Source organism: Stegostoma tigrinum, chromosome 3 (genome assembly GCF_030684315.1).
Source record: "Stegostoma tigrinum isolate sSteTig4 chromosome 3, sSteTig4.hap1, whole genome shotgun sequence".
Classification (NCBI taxonomy): Eukaryota; Metazoa; Chordata; class Chondrichthyes; order Orectolobiformes; family Stegostomatidae; genus Stegostoma; species Stegostoma tigrinum.
In genome coordinates, this window is record NC_081356.1 from 100,650,685 (window position 1) to 100,672,447 (window position 21,763).

The 21,763-nt window shown below is 41.3% G+C and overlaps 1 protein-coding gene across 5 annotated transcripts in view; it reads right to left on the minus strand.

The window, feature by feature from the left end:
* msh3 (mutS homolog 3 (E. coli)) overlaps nucleotides 1–21,763 on the minus strand; it is a 270,075-nt gene that overhangs the window by 43,075 nt on the left and 205,237 nt on the right. For all 5 annotated transcript variants that reach the window (XM_059644779.1, XM_059644778.1, XM_059644780.1 and 2 more), the window contains one exon: nucleotides 3,348–3,474. In XM_059644779.1, coding sequence (XP_059500762.1) covers nucleotides 3,348–3,474 — 127 coding nt within the window. The remainder of the gene's footprint in view (nucleotides 1–3,347; nucleotides 3,475–21,763) is intronic.

Here is a 21,763-nt window from a genome sequence, read left to right on the forward strand (position 1 = left end):
CTTATCCACGTACCTGTCCAAATAGCTTATAAATGTTGCAATTGCACCCACCATCAGAGCAATTGGTTGAATGCAGAACTGAAAACAAAGACTACGAACTACGAGATCTTTGTCCTGAAAGTTGCAATGGAAGTTATGTATTCATGCAACTGGGAGAGCTATAAAGATTAGAAATGTAGTAAGGAAGAACAGATTCAGAATTCAAGCAAGTGAGGATTTCACCACCTCCAGCACTTCCTCTGGCAGCTACATATGCACCACTGTGTGTGAAAGCATTGTCCCTCAGGTTCCTTTTAAGTCCTTCCCCACTCACTTTAAACTTATGTCCTCTAGTTCTGAACTCCCCTCGCCTGCAGAAGAGACCTCGGCTATTCACCTTATCAATGCCATGCATCATTTTATAAACCTCTATAAGGTCACTCCTCAACCTCCTGCACTCCAGGGAAGAAAGTCCCAGCCAATCCAGCCCCTTCTTGTAACTCAAGCCTTCTAATCTCATTAATATCTCTGTAAATCTTTTTTAACGCCCTTTCCAGTTTAATAACATCCTTCCTCTAGCAGGGTGACCAGAATTGTAGTCAGTACTCCAATATACACACCGTTGTCTTGTACAGCCATAACATGACGTCCCATGTTCATTGGTCAAGGCACAGAGAATAAAAATTGTCAAGTCATGTAGCAGCTGTATAGGACTTTAGTTAGGCCAGACTGGGCATATCGCTTGCGGTTCTGAATGCTGCACTGTCAAAGGGACTTGGAGGCTTTGGAAAAGGTACAGAAAAGGTTTACCAAGATGTTGTCTGGTTTGGAGGGCATTAGCTGTGAGGAGAAATTAGCTAAACTTGATTGGCTTTCATTTGAATGTCAGAGGCTGAGGGGTGACCTGATAGAAGTTTACAACATTATGAGAGGCATGGATGGTTGGAGTCTTTTCCTCAGGGTAGAAATGTCAATTACTAGAGGATGTAGGTTTGAGGCAAAAGGGTAAATTTAAAGAACGTTCAAAAGGTAAGCTTTTTACACAAAGGGAGCTAAGTGCCTGGAATGTGCTGCCAGTGGGAGCACACTGCATATATCTAGCACCATCCAAGTGAAAGAGACTTTCCTTAGATCTCCTCCAAACCAGTTACTCCTCACCTTAAGTGTATGCTATCTGGCCTTAGACACATTGGCCTTTGGGAAGAGATTCTAATGATCTCCTCTCCTCATTTCCTCAACTGGGACAGAGACATGCACTTTAGGCATCGCCCCCTCCAGATGGCTTCAGATACCTCTAGTTGTGTTCCAGCTAGTCCTCAGTGAGAGAGAGGAAGAGGTGGGAAGGAACGTGAGAGCAAAGGTGGTGCAATGTGTTTAGGTGATATTGTTACCACGGCTGAATAGCTGCAACACATAGCTCCAAAGCTACGAAATGTGAACGTGAGGTGTGCAGCAGCTCTAATGTGAGAGGATGACATAGAACATTACAGCACAGTACAGGCCCTTCAGCCCTCGATGCTGTGCCGACCTGTCATACCGATCTCAAGCCCATCTAACCTACACTATTCCATGTACGTCCATATGCTTATCCAATGACGATTTAGATGTACCTAAAGTTAGCGAATCTACTACCGTTGCAGGCAAAGCGTTCCACTCCCTTACTACGCTCCAAGTAAAGAAACTACCTCTGACATCTGTCCTATATCTTTCACCCCTCAATTTAAAGCTGTGCCCCCTCGTGCTCGCCGTCACCATCCTAAGAAAAAGGCTCTCCCTATCCACCCTATCTAACCGTCTGATTATTTTACATGTTTTTGACATATGTTTATGACATGAAGAAGTCCAAAACAAAAAGGACTTGCAGTTTATATAGTGCTTTTCACAACCACCAGATATCCCAAAGCATTTTCGAATCAAGTGCTTTTGGTGGGTTGTAATGTCAGAAACACAGCAGGCAGTTTATGTACAACAAGCCTCCGGCAATGTGAGCATGACAAAGTCACCTGCCTTTGTAATCTGTTTGAGGAAAGACTATTCGTCGGGACACTGGGAGCAAAGGTACTCCTGCGCCTTCAAACAGAGACAGGAGATCTTTGATTGAGCGCAGACGTGGCCTCTGTTTAACATCTTTTCCAAAGATATCACCACTGATAGTATACTGCTTTCCAAATATTACACTAAAGCATTAGCCTCTATTTTTGTGTTCAGTTCTTGGAATGCCACCTGAACTCGCACTGATTCAGAGGCAAGGATGGCACCAATTTAATGCTAGGGATTACTGATACACATTGCTGCTGCATTAGTTTGATCCATTCAGCCGGGTCTGAGACTAGTGCAGTTGGTGGAATATGGCTTCTGAAAACGTATTCACTGAACTTAACCACTCCTAAGGGCACCACACCTCTTGTGGCGCTGTATCCATACCCTGGGCACTATACCCTAGCAGTGATAACCTGATTCTCTTCTGAGAATTTGTCTGGAGGTTCTCCTGATCCATGTCAAACTGGATAGAGAACCTTTATCCTCCTCAACCAAGATCTCTGGTACAACCTCAGTAAATCTTGGAGCCTGCTCTCTGCCATGTGTCTTTTCCAAGTCAAAATCACATTTAGAACAAGTTCTCGCACCTGCTCCAGCCCAAGGGCACCTTTGCCTTAAGAGGTAGTCTGGATTGTAGTACAACTAGCTGTACAACTCACAGCCTCTTTTGGTTTTGCAACAGATTACATGCACAATCTAAGTGATGTTTCTGAACATATCCTCGACTGTCCATCGAACAGTTTGTTCACACAACAAAATACCTACGTTTCAGAATATGGTGATCAACCTAATCTCTTTAAAAGAGAATATCTATTGCCAGAGATAAAGCGCAGCTTTATTAATCTTCCTTTTGATAGACACTATGCTGAGGTAAAGGTCAGTTATATTATAAAGCCAGCTTATTTTACAGATTGCATTTGACTGAGTAATGTACTAAATAGTGAATTTTACCTTATTCCTTAAAGCATCCTAAAATATTTCAATTTGCAAAACACACACACTACCCATTTATTTCTTTACATTAGCCTTTTTTTTTTAAGAATTGGAAACAGAGAGGTAGTTATCCCAAAGTGCAACGATTTATACTCTTCTTGTAAAGCACCTTCGAGTGTTTCACTAAATTACACTGAACTCAAATCCAAGTTGTATTGTTCTTAAGAATTCCAGATTTTCAAACTACAATAAGCCAAAAGTCAGAAAAGTAAGCTAAAGGTGATTCACTTCCAATGAAATGACAAGGCTGGGTTTTTGGCATTTCTTTAACAAGGGTATCCCAATTCAGAAAATTAATCTTATTCAGATATCCATTTCCAAACCTTCATTCTTACCGTTTGGTTCATGAACTTCCTCATTGAGCAGGAAGGCCATGTGATAATTCCTGATATTCTTTGGGTAGAGTTTTTCCAGCTCACACACGGGGGGGTAGTGTGTAACAAACAGCGTCAGGGATTTCACCTGAAAGTAAATTGTAATACATTATTACAACAGACTGTCCAATCAGCACCAGTGAACTCCATAGTTAATAAATACACATTGCATTAGAAAAGCAGGATCACTTAATATCTTGATGAACTTGTAAGAAATTAAAGGGCCTGCAGCAAAATATAAAAATAAATCCCTAGTTTGCTCATTAAAAAGCATATTTATCCCTTGTTATTACAACAGGAGTAGTTGCAACCTCTCTATTAGCCAAACACAAGCCTCTGATTAATACTGCCATTAAAATGATGACACGGAAAGCTCATTAAGAATTCGCTGATAACCAGCAATTGCTGTGATCAAGGTGAATAGCTTATCAGTTGAGAAGAAAAGGAGGGGAGGATGAAATTGCTCTGACTGTCTGAGTTTATAAAGGCTACAAATTCAACAGAGGGGGCTTTGTGGCACAAGGGGTAGCCTCCTAGCCTCTTGAGTTAGGTTCCAGTCTCACTCAGGGCTTAATGTCTAAGAAATTTTAATTCACAACAAGGCTAAACAGCTCAATTATCAACCCACAAATCTTTCCAACACACCAAGAGCAGGACAGATCCTAGCCAGCATAGGATGGAAAGAAATTTGGAGTTTCTACCATCACTAAAACCGGATTCCCAATTATAATTTCCATGATAAAGTGAGATATAGTTTTTGGCGTTGTGGTGCAAAGATAACAATCTCACCCTCAATGTCAGCAAAACCAAACAGCTGATCATGGATTTCAAGAAGAAAGGAGGAGGACACACCCCAGTCTACATTAATGGAGCCGAGGTGGAGATGGTCAAGAGCGTCAAGTTCCTAGGAGTGATGGTAACCAACAACCTGCCCAGGATTAGCCACATAGATGTGATGGTCAAGAAAGCACAACAAAGCCTTTTCTTCTTCAGCAGATTAAGGAAACTTGGCATGCCCAGAAGGATCTTCATTGACTTTTACAGATGGATCATTTAAAGCATTTTATGAGGGTGCATCACAGCTTGGTATGGCAACTGCTCTGTCCATAAACAAAGTTGTGAACACAGCCCAGACCATCACACAAGCCAACCTCCCATCCACTGACACCATCTATACTTCTCGTTGCTGCAGAAAAGCAGCTGACATCATCAAAGACCCCTCCCAAGATGCCAGTAATACTGTCTTCTCACCCCTTCTGTCAGGCAGAAGATATAAAAGCCTGAATATATGTACCAACAAGTTCAAGAATTCTTCCCTGCTGTTATTAGACTGCTGAGATCTCAAATTTCAAATCTAATGTTGATCTTGGTTTTGTACACCTCCTGTGCAACTAACTTTCTGTGCCTCGATCTGTTCGCCCTATGGTCTGTATGGCTTTCTATGTTATGATCTATCTGTACTGCATGCAAAACAGAACTTTTCACTGTACTTAGGCACATGAGACAACAATAAATCAAATCAAAAAGTACATGCTTTTGCAGGAACTCTAACTCCATAATCTTGCAGCTGGGCAAAGATAACCAGCAATCCTAGTCTGACTATCACTTAGTTTGGAAATTGCAGCAATTAAAAAGATAAGGCTTGTAGAAGAAATGCTTTAAAAAGTGCAACTCATAGCATCATTATTACTTTTTCAAATCCTAAAATTCTCAATTAAGTCACTAATTAATTTTCGATATATCAGACAGTGAAAAGCCTACAATAAATGATATCTCCTCAGTCTAGTCTCATGCACACATTCAGATATTTACAGCACAGAAAGAGGCCATTTGGTCCATGTTGTAGACACCAGTCACCAAAGAGATGACTTACACTCATCCCATTTTCCAGCTGTTGGTCTATATCTCGTGGAGGATACATCAACACAAGTGAATATCCAGATACTGCTTAAATATATTGAGAATTTCTGACTCAGCCAACCTTTCAGGCACTCAGTTCCAGATTCCCACCACACTCAAAGTGCAGTAATGTCTCTTCAACTCCTGACTTAGCCTTCTATTGCTTGCCTGAAATCAATGCGGTCTTGCTCTTGAAACAAAACCAGAATGTGCTGGAGAAACTCAGGTGGTCTGGCTGCATTTATGGACAGAAAGCGGAGTCAACATTTTAGGGCCATCTGTTTCATTCATCAACCTCCTGTTGAGCAGGAAGGCTGTGTGACAATTCCTGATAATCCTTGGGTAGAATTTTTCCAGCTGACACACTGTGGGGTGGTGGGTAACAAATAGTGTCAGGAATTTCACCTGAAATCTTGCATTCTGAAGTGGAGTCAATAGACCTGACTCATTAATTTCGCTTTCTGTTCAAAGATGCTGCCAATCCTGCTGAGTTTCTCCCGCAGTTGCTGTTTACGTTTCAGATTTCCAACATCCGCAGTTCTTTGGTTTATCACACTGTTATTGACTCGTCTACTAATTGAAAAAGTATCTTCCTATCCACCCTATCTATGACCCTCATAATCCTAAACATCACTAATCTAAAGAAAACAATCTCAGCCTCTTCAATCTTTCCTTACAGCTCAAACCCTCGAGCCCAGGCAGCATCCTGCTAAATAGCAGGGGAATTGAGTTTCAGAGCTGTGAGGTTATGCTGCAGCTCCATAAAACCCTGGTTAGACCACACTTGGAATATTGCGTTCAGCTCTGGTCACTTCATTACAGGAAGATGTGGAAGCTTTAGAGAGGGTGCAGAGGAGATTTACCAGGATGCTGCCTGGACTGGAGGGTAGGTCTTATGAGGAAAGGTCAAGGGAGCCAGGGCTTTTTTCATTGCAGCGAAGAAGGATGCGAGGTGACTCGATTAAGGTGTACAAGATAATGAGAGGCATAGATAGAGTGGGTAGTCAGAGACTTTTTCCCAGGGTGGAAATGGCTGTTACGAGGGGGCATATTTTAAGCTGATTGGAGGAAGGTATAGGGGAGATGTCAGAAGTAGGTTCATCACACAGAGCGTCGTGGGTATGTGGAATGTGCTGCCAGCAGTGGTAGTGGAGTTGGATACTTTAGAGACTTTTAAGCGACTCTTGGACAGGCACATGGAGAATAGTAAAATGTCGGGTATGCAGGGTAGATTTACCTTAACAGGATACTAGGTTGGCACAACATCGTGGGCTGAAGGGCCTGTATTGTACTGCACTATTCTCTGTTTTATGTTCACCTCCGCATTCACGTCCTTCCAATCATGTGGTGACCAGAACTGCATGCAATACTCCAGCTGTGGCCTAACTAGCATTTTATACAGTTCCAGCATACCTTCACTGCTCCTATATTCTCTGCTTTGGCTAATAAAGACAAGTATCTCATATGCCTTCTTAATCATTTTCAGAGATCTATTTATAGACACATTAAAATCACTATGATGATTGCACAATGTTCTGCAACATTTATGACTCCTCAGATATTGAAGCAGTCTGTGTCCAAATGTAGTAAGATCTGGACAATATCCAGACTTGAGCTGTCATGTGCCAAATAAAATTCGTACTACACAAGTGCCAGACAATGACCATCTCGAAGAGAGAGTTCAACCATTGTTCTGGGACATTGCCATTGTTGAGTCACATACTTTCAACATCCTGGTGGTTACCATTGACAAGAAACTCAACTGGACTAGCCATATAAATATACTGTGGTTACAAGATCAGGTAAGAGGCTAGGAATTCTATAAAAACTAACACCTTCAGTCTCCCCATAATCGGTTCACCATCTACAAACCACATGTTGAGAGTGTGATATAGATACTCTTGACTGAGCTAGCTAAATGCAAATCCAATAACACTAAAAAAGTTTAACATCTGCCAGGAAAACAGACCACAAGATTGTTACCACAACCACCACCTTCAACATTCATTCTCTTCAACAGTGACGCACATTGGCAGCAATGTGTACCATCTACAAAATGCACTGTACTACCCCAGCTGGGGTCCTTTGGCAGGACTTTTTAAATTGCACTACCTTTACCACCTGGAGGGTCAAGGGCAGTAGCTGCATGGAGTATGTTTCTTCACTGTCACTAGGTCAAAATCCTGAAGGCCCTGTTTTAAAAGGTGGATGTAGCTGCACCCAAATGGACTGCAGTGATTCAAAGAGGAATCTCACCACCACATTCTCCATGGCAGTTAGGTATCGGCAATACAGGCTGGCCTAAGCAGCAACTCCCACATGCCATGAATGAAAATCAACAGAAAACTTAGAGCTGCACTGATAAAGCAGCATTGAGGGAGTTACTGATAATAATAGATTTTTATAAAATCAATACATCAAGCTTTTGTTTAAAACTCACACTACTTTACCATGGCTGTTATACTAAAATGGGCATAACTATAAGACTTGGTGCACTGACACCTGTACTTTCAAAATTTTTATGATGACACCATAATAATCTATATTCTTTACGACTGGATTTCTTTGCCCAGGAAGCTATGCATAGACAACAGAATGCTCATCAGTCACCCCTTTGCAAGCACCAGCTCAGATACCATCAAAGTTTCTGGGATGGAAGAGAGAGGGAAGCCCGGAAGATAATGCGCAGCTGCACTGGAGCAGGTGGTGCCTGGGAGAAGGAACGTGAACCTGTTGAAGAAAGCACCAGCTGGAACCCATCCTCACCTTGAGCCCAGGGAGCAGAACCTCAAGAGAGCCCGCTTCGAACAAACAAGGATGCTTTTGCAGCACATGATTTTGCAGCAAGAAACACGGGAGGAGTTATTGCCAGCATCAAAGTTCCTTTCAACTGGCACTAGGGAGCTTCAGCAACACTGAGGTTAGTGCTCCAATTACACTTGCATTTTTGACAATTTCCAACAGAAACCAACTGCAAATTGCAATATTTGTGTCTAATACTGATATCGTTTAAACTTAGCACAAAACATGCACATTACGGTGGTGGATGGAATCATTTGACTCTTTCCCCGTTTTACTACGTATCATTATTTTCAGGTTTGCTTTATATGGAAAGAGGTCACGGGATGCAGGATCAATGTCCTTTTAGAACTCTACTGTAATCAAATCCAGATTTACTTAGATTGTCGACCCAAAGATTGTGATAGATTGTATCAAAAACAGTCAGTGGTGCCCTGGTCAAACTGAATGTTTTATTATGATAAAGTGCAATATAGATAAAAGTTGTTGTTGTTTGGTACATGCATAGCTCTATGAACGGGCACTCTCCACTCTAGGTATTATATCTCTAGATATCTATTATGCATCATCACGTCATTACTGTGCTAGTGAAAGAGTTGGAAATAAATGAACAGCAATTTTTCTTTGTTAAATGTCTGGATGGATGAATATCAATTGTGTCCAAATAATGAGAATTTGAAGGGGAAAGAACAAGTAATGTTTGTACTTGAAATATTGCATTGCATGATGTTGCTAAGTATGTCAATTAACATTAAGAACACTTTGTCAAGCGTATCTCACGTGGACATCATACAACAGAAACATAAAAAAAACATGAAAAATAAGCAGACATTGAAATGGTCACTTAATTACCAACCATTTAACGGAGTGGAGCTCTAGAATATTCATAGTCACTTCTAACTACCACTTGGCTTCTCTCCAGGGCAGCAGTCACCAGGAGATGTTGGAAAATTATAAGTACAATTAAACATTGCAAATCGTGATGATTTCATTTTTGGAGCTTTTTGTTCATCCAAGACTGGATTTCTGACAAACCATGAGAGAAATTAGTAAGTGGAGTAATCGAGTTGGTGGTGATGAGGTAGACCTAGGGCTGTCAGCATACTGCGGAAACGTATACTGTATTGTCAGATAACGTTACTGAAGAGCTCTGTGTGGATAAGAAATAGATGGAGAGGTGGGACTGGGGAGTGGAAATTGGTGCATGCAAGATCTTTGGGGGAAGCAGGTCTGGCAGCATCTGTAAAGGAAAAAACAGAGTTAACCTTTCACGTCTGGTGACTGTTCCTCAGAACTCAGGGTCACCGGACCCGAAACATTAACTCTGTTTTTCCCTTCACAGATGCTGCCAGACCTGCTGAATTTCTCCAGAAATTTCTGTTTTTGTGCATTTCTACCCAAATGGATGACAGAGGAGGAACGTTGGAGGAGGACGGTGCAGTAATTCATGTCAAATGCTACTAAGAAAAAAAAATTGAGAGAGAAAAGGATGGAGAGTTTACCTTGGCCATAGACATTTAAACAACTTGGATAAGGGTTGTCACAGTGCTGTGACACAGGCGGGTATGATTGGAGGGACCTAAACACAGGCCTCAGAGAAAGATGAGCATGGATTTGGGAGGCAGCAAGATGCTCGAGGACTTTTGAGGAAAAGGCAGGAGCTCCAGATAGTTTGTAAGGACAAAGGGATTAAAGCTGGAATTTTTAACGAGAGGGTAATGATGGCAGGTTTGAAGATGGGGGAGCAGTACCTAAGGAGAGCAAACAATATTAGCTAATATAGGAACCAAGAACAGAACAGAACAGGGTGGTGAGCAGTATTCTCCTTAGAGTTGAGCAGTTGCGCACAGCCAGTTTCTTTTTTTGGCGTTTCCCTCCCCCCCCAACCCCACAACATGCACAGCCCTATAGATTTGCGCTGGTGACCCAGGGAAAGCAAGGACAGCTGAAAAGGAAGACTCAGTCCTTGTGACAAAGAAGTCCTAAGCTCCTTATGCTTTTTATGGAGCCGAGGGTTGGTGGATGCAGGGGACAAGGTTTAAGATAATGGTTTATAATGGAGAAGAGAAAATGGAAACTGTCTTTGTGCACAAGGATGATCTAGGAGCAGTTTTGGCAGAAGACTGTTGTAGTCCAGAAGTCCAGATAGGTCTAGCGTTGAATCACATTTAAAATTCAAGTCCAGTATAACAGAAGGGGTGATTACTTTATCATAGGGGCTTTAGCCAGAGTGAAAGAGACTAATACCTTTATTGGGGATCAACGGTATAAAAAGTACAAGTTAAGGTTTGATTGAAGCACGGTGGCTCGGTGGTTGGCACTGCAGCCTCACAGCGCCAGGGACCCAGGTTCGATTCCTGCCTTGGGTGACTGTCTGTGTGGAGTTTGCACATTCTCCCCGTTTCTGTGTGGGTTTCCTCCGGGTGCTCCGGTTTCCTCCCACAGTCCAAAAAAACGTGCAGGCTAGGTGGATTGGCCATGCCAAATTGCCTGTCGGGTTCAGGGGTGTTTGGGTTATATGGGAATTGGTCTGGGTGGGATGCTTCAAGGGGTGGTGTGGACTTGTTGGGCCGAAGGGCCTGTTTCCACACTGTAGGTTATTTAATCTTAATCTAATCTGAACAGATTGGTAGCTGCAAAACTGCAGTGATTGGAAGGTTAAGCTAGTCAGTTGGGAGTGTAGAAGTGCAAGTAAAAGTGACTTGAGAGAAAAGTTCTTTCCACATACAGATTTTCTAGTTAAATCGTAGAGAATCCAGAAGTAATCTTAATCTCAACCTGGTGTGCCTAAAATACTCAGTCAACATGTAGAAAATGGACGATGTGGCATTCTTGTGGGAGAAGCAGTGATATGTATGCTAAGTACATACCTACAAGCAGCAAATTCAGGCTAACCACATCTGATTCCAAGTGATTTAATTAACAAAACAAAAGAAATAAATTTAAGCAAATTCTTATAAATTCTGGAAGGAGTAAGCACAGAGGGAACTGCAGGCTGCATGCAAAAGTATGCAGAAATAGGTCAAAGCTGTGCAGCAAACAGAAACAAAGAGAAAATATACAGCTTCAGACAGAAAATATATTGGAATGAAGTTTGCCCATGGTTAAAAGGATAGTCAGTTAATAGGTAACAACCATAAAAATTGCAAGCAGGCTTAAAATAAAAAGGCAAACCTAAGTCAGCTAAAATTTTGCTTGACTACTTCAAATATTTGTTGGGAAGGAATGAACTACACAACCTCTCCAAACAGTTTTCCCAGGGAAAGCTAATAACTTCCCTCGCTTAAGCTCTAGATGAGTTAAACTTGCTCAAAAACAACAAATTAGTGATAAACAGATAGACAGTCCAGCGCTTATACAGAATCTTTCATGATCTGTGGACATTCCAAAGCCCTTTACAACCAATAAAGTACTTAAGTGGAGTCAAAGCAATAATATAGGAACTGTAGCGGCCAACCAGCACGCAGAGTTCCACAAAGAGCAGTGTGACCATTATCAATTACCAGTTTTGTAATTTTAATTGGCTGCATTGTTAGCCAGCTCTCTAGGGATAACGTTTCCTGCTCAGCTTTAAAATCAAGCCACTGGATCTTTTAGTTACAGCTGAAAGGACACGTGGTCCCAATTTATCATCCCGTGGAAAAGATAGAGGCATCGCTCCCTAATGAACTGAGGGGAGACCTTGATTTTTCAACTCCTTAATTGACAGCTGAATCCAAAACCCTGGGATTCAGAGGTGAGAATGCTACCATTTATGCTACAACTGACATCATATTAACAGTGTTTATACCAGAATACCGGAGAAGGTTATGGTCAAGATTTGGGCAGCACTAAGAAATAAAACATGAAGGGATCAGTGAGCATGAACAAGATGTTAAACAAGCCTACATTCTGACTACAATCAAAAGGGCGATGACTTCTACAGATTTGTTTGTTTCATTTGAATCCTGCATAAAATAATGAAACTGAATATTACGTCAGCTTTGGAACATTATCTCAATAATGACTTAATCAAAATTATTCAAATTGGAATCAGAAACAGTTTATTCTGTCTCAAAAACCACTTAGTTCTTCCTTCCAAAAAGTAATCTCAGGTGAATTCTGGTGAGACCAACAATGTCCAAAACTACCAGCAGTCATTAGGGCCTGGCTTCCAAATGTCTTGGAGACCCCTCATCAGTGGTGAAAGGCTCTGCCATGCTGCCACATTGTGGTGGTCGGTCTGAAACAGACACTCTACATTAGATAAAAGCAGACAGCTTCCACCCATCAAAATGGAGATTGTGATGTGAAGAAACATCAAGACCCTCTTGGACAACATCAACAATGACAGGTCTGAGCATCGCACCTTTATCATAACCCAGGAACACAGGCACCTTGACATCGGCATTGCCTACATGGGACACAATGTGCAGAAGGTCAATTGAAGGAACAAGGCAGAAGGTACATCCTTATCCACAAGATTCTTCCAAAAATGCAACAAGTTTACCACAGGATGGGTTCTGGCATCACTAATAACCTTGCCTACCATCTCAGTGACTCCCCTCCTGACTGCTCACTCATCTGAATGACAGTTCAGCATCTTACACTTGAAGCAATAGCCAGGGCAAAGGAAGGATTCTCAAGTGAATCTTCAACAATTCTTTACCTGAATCCCAGGAGACAGAAGCATAAAATATCCCTTTGGATATTCCAATCACAGAATAAAAGGAAAGACATGAATCTCTAAATGTGTGAGTAGCGAGGAAGGGGCAGAGTAAACAAAGTCCAATGGAATCCTCCTCCTGAGGAGGTACGTAGAACATGCCCTTGTCTTAACCAACACCCTGTGCCGCCAGTAGGATAAGCAAAAGAATTTATGGTCCCATGGTCCTAACCTGGCACTGGCTTGGCTGTATCATCATCTGAGTATTGAACTGCAGTAATGTCAATATCACACACGTCGTGAGTGCTGACAAGTACTGGACCAATCACCACTTGCTCCAGTCAATAATCTTCATCAGATTGGCCTCCTAACTGAAGCAATGCTGCATGAAAATTAACAAAGACCTCAAAAGACGCAGCAAAGGCAGCTCTTCCTTGTCAGTCGCTCACTGCCAACCTCTCAATCTTCAGCCATCAGCAGCGACAGTGTAACAATAATGCCTGGTCAACCTTAAAGTCCACCATAACATGCACGTGCAAAGAGCCCTTGGTCTCTCTACAAGCAAACACTGACTATTGGGATGAAAACAGCAGAGATGGAGGATTTAATCAGGTTTATGCACAGAGATATCAAGATTGGATTTTCCACCAAGCTCAAGAGAAAAGTAGCCATTCTGCAAGCAAGTAAAAGACACCTGACCCACAACATAAAGAACAAATAGTGGGAGATGCAACAACTTGAAGATACCAAAGCGTGCCATCTCTTCAGCAAAATCAAGACAATCAACATGGCCCAAGTACTGAAACTTTGACTCTTCAACCAAAACTCTGTCTTCTAATCAAACATCCACAACTTCATCACTCAATGCCCTTCTAGCTTGGCACTAATGCTCCCAGCTCCAGAGTACTGTTGAGAAAATCATTTGACAGCTGAAATACAACATCACCCCTGTAGCAGATGGAGCATTTACTAAAATCCAGAAACATGGCAAAGATACATTCCTGCTACAGCTGTACAATCCCATTCTGTTCATCTAGGAAGAAGAGCATATGCCCAGCAAACCTCAAGGTCACTCTCATCATGGTTATCTTCAAAAAAGGGGATGGTAGGTCCATACATTTAGTGTCATGGGATCAATGTAATCACTAATGTTGCTGAATTACATCAGTTAACTTGGATTTCGAAACCTAATGTAAATTTATCAAATTTGCAAAGGCATTATACTAGGACTGGCAATGGAATAAAGGGGGTGCAACTGAAAATGACAAAATTAGAAAGAAACAATTACATATTTGGCTCTATTTGGAAAAGAGAGGTCAACACAGTGTGCTCTCAAATAAAGAAGCGGTGGTGGAACTTCTGGAATCATTTAAGATCTTGAAGTGGGAGAGCTTTAGGGTCATTCTGGACAGATGATTAAAGATGGACAATCAAATGAACTTCTTCAGAAGAAAGTGGATTTGTAAGATGAGGAGGGGGAGGAGAGAAACAAGGAACAGCCAGCTCCAAAGAACCGAGGCTAAAAGCAGGTATAAAAAACATTGCGACATAAGAAACATCAGTAACAAAAGCATTATACACAAAGAAGAATGTTGCTGCAGTACAGTACAGTTAAGTAATCTAAGAGTTAATGTGAACGTTTTTGCATTTCTTTGCTACATTATTTAAAATAGCTATTCTTCACTTTGTATAAATTGTCAATGGCAGCCGATAGTATTTCATTGCCAGCTTTTATTGGCTTATGTGGAACGGCACGCAATGCAAAATAACAGAACACGTGCCAAAGGTTTTGCCACACAGGTTGTCAAACACCCCTTTATCCCAGTCCTATTGCGCACATCATTGTCTGCAATTATGCCATGTTGTACAGTTTTAAGCCAACATAATGTAACTTGTAAAAATAGAAATACGTTGCCAGGATACACTGTTGAAAGGCCTTGCTGCAATGAACCAACATTGACATGAAGCACAACTGTGAATATTGATCAATCAGCATTCCTACAGCAACAGGTTGAAGCTGTCAAAAATGTTTATTCAGCAAGAAAAAGGTCATCAGCATTAATAACTGGCAAGTGGTGAATACAAAATTAAGATTTCTATGAAAAAGAAATTCATATTAGAGCAAATGTCATATATCACAATGCATGTTGTAATTGTTATAATTAGTCAGTAATGATAAACTACGCAGGGCACTCATTCGTATTAAGGCACCCAAAGTATAGAAACGTCCAGTCTAATTCTCAGTGTTGGAAATAATCAGTTCAAGTAATGAAGGAAATATATAACTGACATACAATTTCAAACAATGTGAGAAGAAAAGTGGACAATAATGTGTCAAAATAACAAATTAATGTTGATCTGAGTTTCACGGAATGTTGCTGCAGTTAAGACGGGTTTTTATTTTACCCCATTGACAGCAGGTAGTGTGATGAAAAGTTGTCCATACTTTTCAGAAACTGAAATAAAAACAAAAATAAACAGCAGAAGATATGGCAGCTTCAGAGGCGAGGGAAAGAAAATGACCAGTCCAAGTTCGATATGGCTTTCCTTCGATAAAAGAAATATCCAAATAAGAGTCATACTGGATTTCAAACATCGGAGAGAGAAATGAAGTCAAAATGCTGCCATCCAGCTGGGTTCTCCCAGCAGCTTTATAGACCTTTAGTTAGGTCACACTTGTAATGTTGTGTACAGTTCTGGTCGCCACACTACCAGAGGTTGTGGATGTTTTGGAAAGGGTACAGGAAAGGTTAACCAGGATGTTGCCTGGTATCGGGGACATTAGCAGCAACAATGAAGGGAAAAACAAAGTTAATGTTTCGGGTCCAGTGAAGGGTCACCAGACCAGAAACGTTAACTCTGTTTTTTCCTTCACAGATGCTATGAGATCTGCTGAGCTTTACCAGCAGTTTTGTTTCTGTTCCTGATTTACAGCATCCATATTATTCTTGGCAGCGTGGAGGAACAGAGGGATCTTGGTGTGCAGATACATAGATCCCTTAAAATGGCCACCCAAGTGGACAGGGTTGTTAAGAAAGCATATGGTGTTTTGGCTTTCATTAACAGGGGGATTGAGTTTAAGAGTCGTGAGATCTTGTTGCAGCTCTATAAAACTTTGGTTAGACCGCACTTGGAATACTGCGTCCAGTTCTGGGCGCCCTATTATAGGAAAGATGTGGATGCTTTGGAGAGGGTTCAGAGGAGGTTTACCAGGATGCTGCCTGGACTGGAGGGCTTATCTTATGAAGAGAGGTTGACTGAGCTCGGTCTCTTTTCATTGGAGAAAAGGAGGAGGAGAGGGGACCTAATTGAGGTATACAAGATAATGAGAGGCATAGATAGAGTTGCTAGCCAGAGACTATTTCCCAGGGCAGAAATGGCTAGCACGAGGGGTCATAGTTTTAAGCTGGTTGGTGGAAAGTATAGAGGGGATGTCAGAGGCAGGTTCTTTACGCAGAGAGTTGTGAGAGCATGGAATGCGTTGCCAGCAGCAGTTGTGGAAGCAAGGTCATTGGGGTCATTTAAGAGACTGCTGGACATGTATATGGTCACAGAAATTTGAGGGTGCACACATGAGGATCAATGGTCGGCACAACATTGTGGGCTGAAGGGCCTGTTCTGTGCTGTACTGTTCTATGTTCTATGTTCTATATTACTTTCAGCTTTTATGGGGAACTTTAGCTATGAAGGAAGGTTGGATACATTGGGTTTGTTTTCACTGCAACAGTGGAGGTTGAGGGGCGACCAGATAGAATTTTATAACATTGGAAATGGCATGGATAGAATGGAAAGTATGAGGTTTTTTCCCAGGGTGGAGGGGTCAATTACTAGGGGACACAGATTCAAAGTGCAAGGGGTGAAGTTTAAAAGAGATATAAGAGACAAATTTTTCACACAGAGGGTGGTGAGTGCCTGGAACGCATTGCCAGAGGTTGTGATGGAAGCTGACACAATAGCAGCATTCAAGAAGCACCTGGATGAATACATGAATAAGAAGGGAATAAAGGGGCACTGATCCAGTGAGAGAAGACAGTTTTGGTAATGGAAGGGCAAAATGTGGTGGTGCAGGTTTAGAGGGCCAAAGGGCCTGATCCTGTGCTGTATAATTCTTTGTTCACTCTGTTTTTATCTCAGATATCTAGAAACTGCAGTATTTTAGTTTTATTTCAGAACCGGGTCTTCTTTTTGGAGCACTGGGAAGACAGGGAGGTTGTGTCACTCTAGGCACAAACAAGAGAGGGCAACAGGGACACAGAACAGGTTCAAAGATAGAGCGATCTGTACAAAGCACTGAGAACAGAACAATGCAAGACATGTGATTAAACATATGGTCAGAACAATAGACAAGTACAGCTTAGCAAAGCAGAATGTGAAGTTATATGCTATGGTTGAAAGAATGGGAATGAGAACGCAATCTAAATGGGAAAACACAGAGGGAGTGAAGTAGAGCAATGGGAAAAGAAATTTGGCTGTCCAAGTTCAATTTTTCAAATTCTGGAGAGTAACCAAATATATCATTTGTTTCCACAAGGGGTTAGCTGTGATGGGGGAGGGGTAGAGCACAGTCAAAATTGAGGCCGTAGTGTCTGGAGATGATCAGACTGAAATGTTTGAAAATGGGAACTGACTGAAATAATTAAATATGGCTTATTTGTTCCAGCAGAGGTGCATGAGAGAAGAGGTAGAGAATTTGAACTAAACTTGAGCTAAATTAATTAAAAGCAAATTCAGTAAACATAAGACCACAGAACTGTGGATGCTGGAAATCAGAAACAAAAACAAGTTGCTGGAAAAGCTCATCAGGTCTGGCAGCATCTGCGGACAAAAATCAGAGTTAATGCTTTGGGTCCAGTGGCCATTCTTCAGAACGTCCATTCAACTCCCATACTGAAGAAGGGTCACTGGACCCAAAGCATTAACTCTGATTTCTCTCCACAGATGCTGCCAGACCCAATGAGCTTTTCCAGCACTTTCTGATTTTGTTTCTGATTTTCAGTATCCGCAGTTCTTTTGGGTTTAATTGGGAGAATTTACAATGGGATAAAAGAGAAATTACAAAGAAGTGAAGTATTTGTATTCACCTTCCTTTGGGAAGACTTAAGAAGTTTCCCCAAAATAACTGAGATCCAAGGATCTGGTATGAATTAGGAACTGAAATAAATTAGTATTAGTTTAAAAAAAGACACTGAGGAAACTAATGGAACTGAAAATTGACAGATCTCTGGGCCTTCATCCGAGAGTGCTGAAAGAAATAGTTATAGACATAGTGGATGCATTATTGATCATTTTTCAAAATTCTATTAACACTGCAAATGGTGCCTTCAGACTGGAAAGATTGTAAATGTAATCACACTGTGTAAGAAAGAACGGAACTAAAAAAAATTAGAATTATAGACCCATCAGCCTAATTTCAGTAGTAGGGGAAATACAAGAATCTATGATGATGATTTTGATTGCTGGACATTTGGAAAGCTGTCTGATTGGGCAAAATCAACATGGGTTTATGAAGTCAAAATTAGGAAGCAGAACAGTGAACGTCACGCATTTGAATTTTCAGCCAACTTTCAATTAAGTTCCACAATTTGATGAAGATGCACTGCAGAAAATTGCCAAAGGTCCATCGACAACACCTTACAAACTCATGACCACTTCCTTCCAAAGGGACAAGGGCAGCAGATACATGGTAACACCACCACCTGCAAATTCTCCTCCATACCACTTACCATTCTGACGTGGAAATATATTGTCGCTCCTACACTGTTGCTGGGTCTAAATCCTGGAACTCCCTTCCTAACTGCATTGAGGGTCTCGTACAACACAAAGACTGCAGTGATTCAAGAAGGCAGCTCACCATCTCCTTCTCAAAGGCAACTAGGGTTGGCCAATAAATGCTGGCCAGTCAGCGATGCTCATGAGTAAATAAAACAAGGGAGTTTACTAAACAAAACTGAAGTACATGGGATTGTGGGTAAAATATAACAGGATATGATTACAGGAGCAAAGAAGTCTGACTTCGATTGTACTGAACACTAGTGAAGAGGCACCTGGAGAATTGTGTTCAATTTTAATTCATTGCCTAAGGAAAGACATACTTTCCACAGGGGGAGTGAAATAAATGTTCAGCAAACTGATTTCTGGGATCTTAGGGTTGTCATATGAGGAGATCTTGAGAAGACAGGGCCTGTATTCTCTGGAGTTTAGAAGGACAAGAGGCAATCTCATGGAAACATACATACCTTTCAAAGATTGTGTGCAGGGTAGATGCAGAGAAGACTTTTGGTAAAAAAATTCAGTCATCACTTTGTCCATAGTTATTGGACTGATTTTTAAGATTTTTATCATGCAGCTTCACTTATTTGATGGAAACATCAAAGTATCTCCCCTTGGTTGCAAGGTCTAGAACCAGGTGTCACAGTCTCAGCATAACAGGCAAGCTGTTTTAGGACTAAAGTTGAGGAAGACTCTATCCCAAATGGCTGTGAAAACACAGTCATTAAGCAAATTCAAGATGTGGGTTGATAGATTTCTAGTTACTGGTGATGTCAAAGAACATGGACATACGCCTGGAATTTGGTGTTGAGATAGAGGTTCAGCCATGATCTAAAATGGCAGCTGGCTCGATCTACCCCTGCACCTATAAACTGGCAGTTAATATTTCTCCTTTGCTCTGAATTGGCACATATTGTTCAATTGTTTCTAACATCATCACCCATTTTACTTTTCAGAGTTTTATTTCTCTGCATATTTTTCAAATTTGCCCATGAATACCTTGAGGTCAAATCTGCATTTAGAGCAAAGAACGTTACAGCTGAGAAATGGATCTTTTCCCGACCCCAACTCCCTACTAGCAAATGTTATCAGCATTAAATATTCTACAGCTAGAAAATGAGAATTCCTTCACTCTGCCCCAAAAATATGCTTTCAGAGTTTATTTCTACATTTATATGCATAATAATAGTAAAATGACCAAAAGAGCTATATGGGGACCAGAAAGGGGATCGACGTATGGAGGTGAAGGGTACAGCTGAAGTACAAAATGACTGCTTTTCATGTGTCAAGGAAGAAAATGCTGCCAGAATCGTAGTGAAAGAGAAGATGTGAGAGACACTGGAATGGGCTAAATTTCAAATAATGTTAAAACTCGCCCTTAAAAGACAATCAAATACCACTTTTGCAGTTTACCTTCCTCATTTTGTTTGTGGCTATTACCTGAGCTAGTGCTAATTTCTCTTTGGTTGGCAGCTCTGCACAGTACCTGTCCTGTGGAGGAAATCCCACTTCCATCTTGTTAACAGCCAATTACTGCAGGTGGTCAGGGAGGTTAAGACTGCAGTGTCTTGAATCATTCAGTCCAATTAATCAGAACATTCAATTTAGACACATACGTATTAAGTTTGGAAAGTCAGCACAGGCTTGGTAAAGGCGATTCATGATTAACTAACCTTGATTGAGCCTCAGGGAGGTGGTGGTGACTGATATTGTCACTGGGCTGGTAATCCAAAGAGCCAAGCTAATGTTCCAGGCACATGGACATGAATCCCACTATGGCAGATGTTGAAATGTAAGTTGAGTAAAATTTGGAATTAAAACCTTAGTGTAATGTAACCACTTATTTGTTGTAGAAACCCTTCTGGTTCACTAAAGCCCTTTAAGGCATTATGGTTGACTCTTAATTGTCCTATAAAATGGTGTGTACAGTCAATCAGTTCAAGTCCACCACTTCTAATTGTCTTCAGAAGGTGTTAGTGAGCTCTTTTGAGTCACTGCAATCTATCTGGTGTAGGCCTGAGGAGACCTATCAGAGATGGCTGATGATTATAATGCGGTTAAATATCATGCACAACGGTTTCAGGTTTTTCAATAAAGTGCCACTTAACGAGACTTGCCAGTAGACTTGAAACCCACAGGCTACAACAGAAAGTGGCAGAATGGATACAAAGTTAGTTGAGTGACAGGAAGCAGGCCAGGAAACAGCAATGAATAGTTGTTTCTTAGTCTGGAGTGAAGTACGTAGCAGGGTTCCCACAAGGAGCTCTACTTTTCCTGATTTATTTTCAGGCCCCAGAGACTTGGGCGTACAGGTCACAATTTCAAAGATTGCAAATGATACAAAACTCGGCAGTTCTATTAACAACAAATGGAAGTACCAGAGTGGATCAGTGGGTCAGCACTACTGCTTCTCAGCATCAAGGGCCCGGGTTGATTTCCAGCCTTGGCTGACTGACTATGTGGAGTTTGCACATTCTCCCCTTGTCTGTGTGGGATTCTACTAGGTGCTCCAGTGTCTTCCCACTGTACAAGGATGTGCAGGTTGGTGGATTAGCCAGGTTAGCTTGTGGTTAATAGCGGGGACAGGGGCTGGGCCCGGGCCTGAATTGGGATACTCTTTGCAGGGTTGGTGCAGGCCTGATGGGCCAAATGGCCTTTTTCTGCACTGTATAGGCTCTATGTTCCTATGGTTCTAAGGGGAAGATAGAAATACATTTGAAGAGCACATATAGATAGGCTGGTGAAGTAGGTGGGCATGTAACAGATAAAATTAAGTGCAGATAAATGTGAACTGGTACATTTTAGTACGAGGAAGAATAGGGTACAATTCTACAGGGGATGTAAGACAAAGGAATGGGGGTATATGTGAATAAATGTTTGAGATGAAAGGGAAAGTTGACACAGTCGTTAAAAATGCACATGGAACCTTGAATTCTATAAACAGAGGCATAGAGTACAAAATCAAGGAAGTTACATTAAATCCATACAAAAAACACACTGATTCAACCTTAACTGGAGTACTGTGTTTAATTCTAGGTATTTCAGGCAGAATGCGCAAGCTTTAAAGAAGGTGCTGAAATAATTTACAAGAATAATCCTAGGAAAGAAGATCTTCTGTTATAATTGTAGACTGCAGAAGCTAAGATTATTTTCCTTAAATAGTATAAAGGGGAATAAATTTTCAGTAGAAATGTAGGAACGAGGGGTCTAAACAGAGTAGCTAGGGAGGAACTGCTCTTATTAGCAGAAAGGATGAAAGACAGAG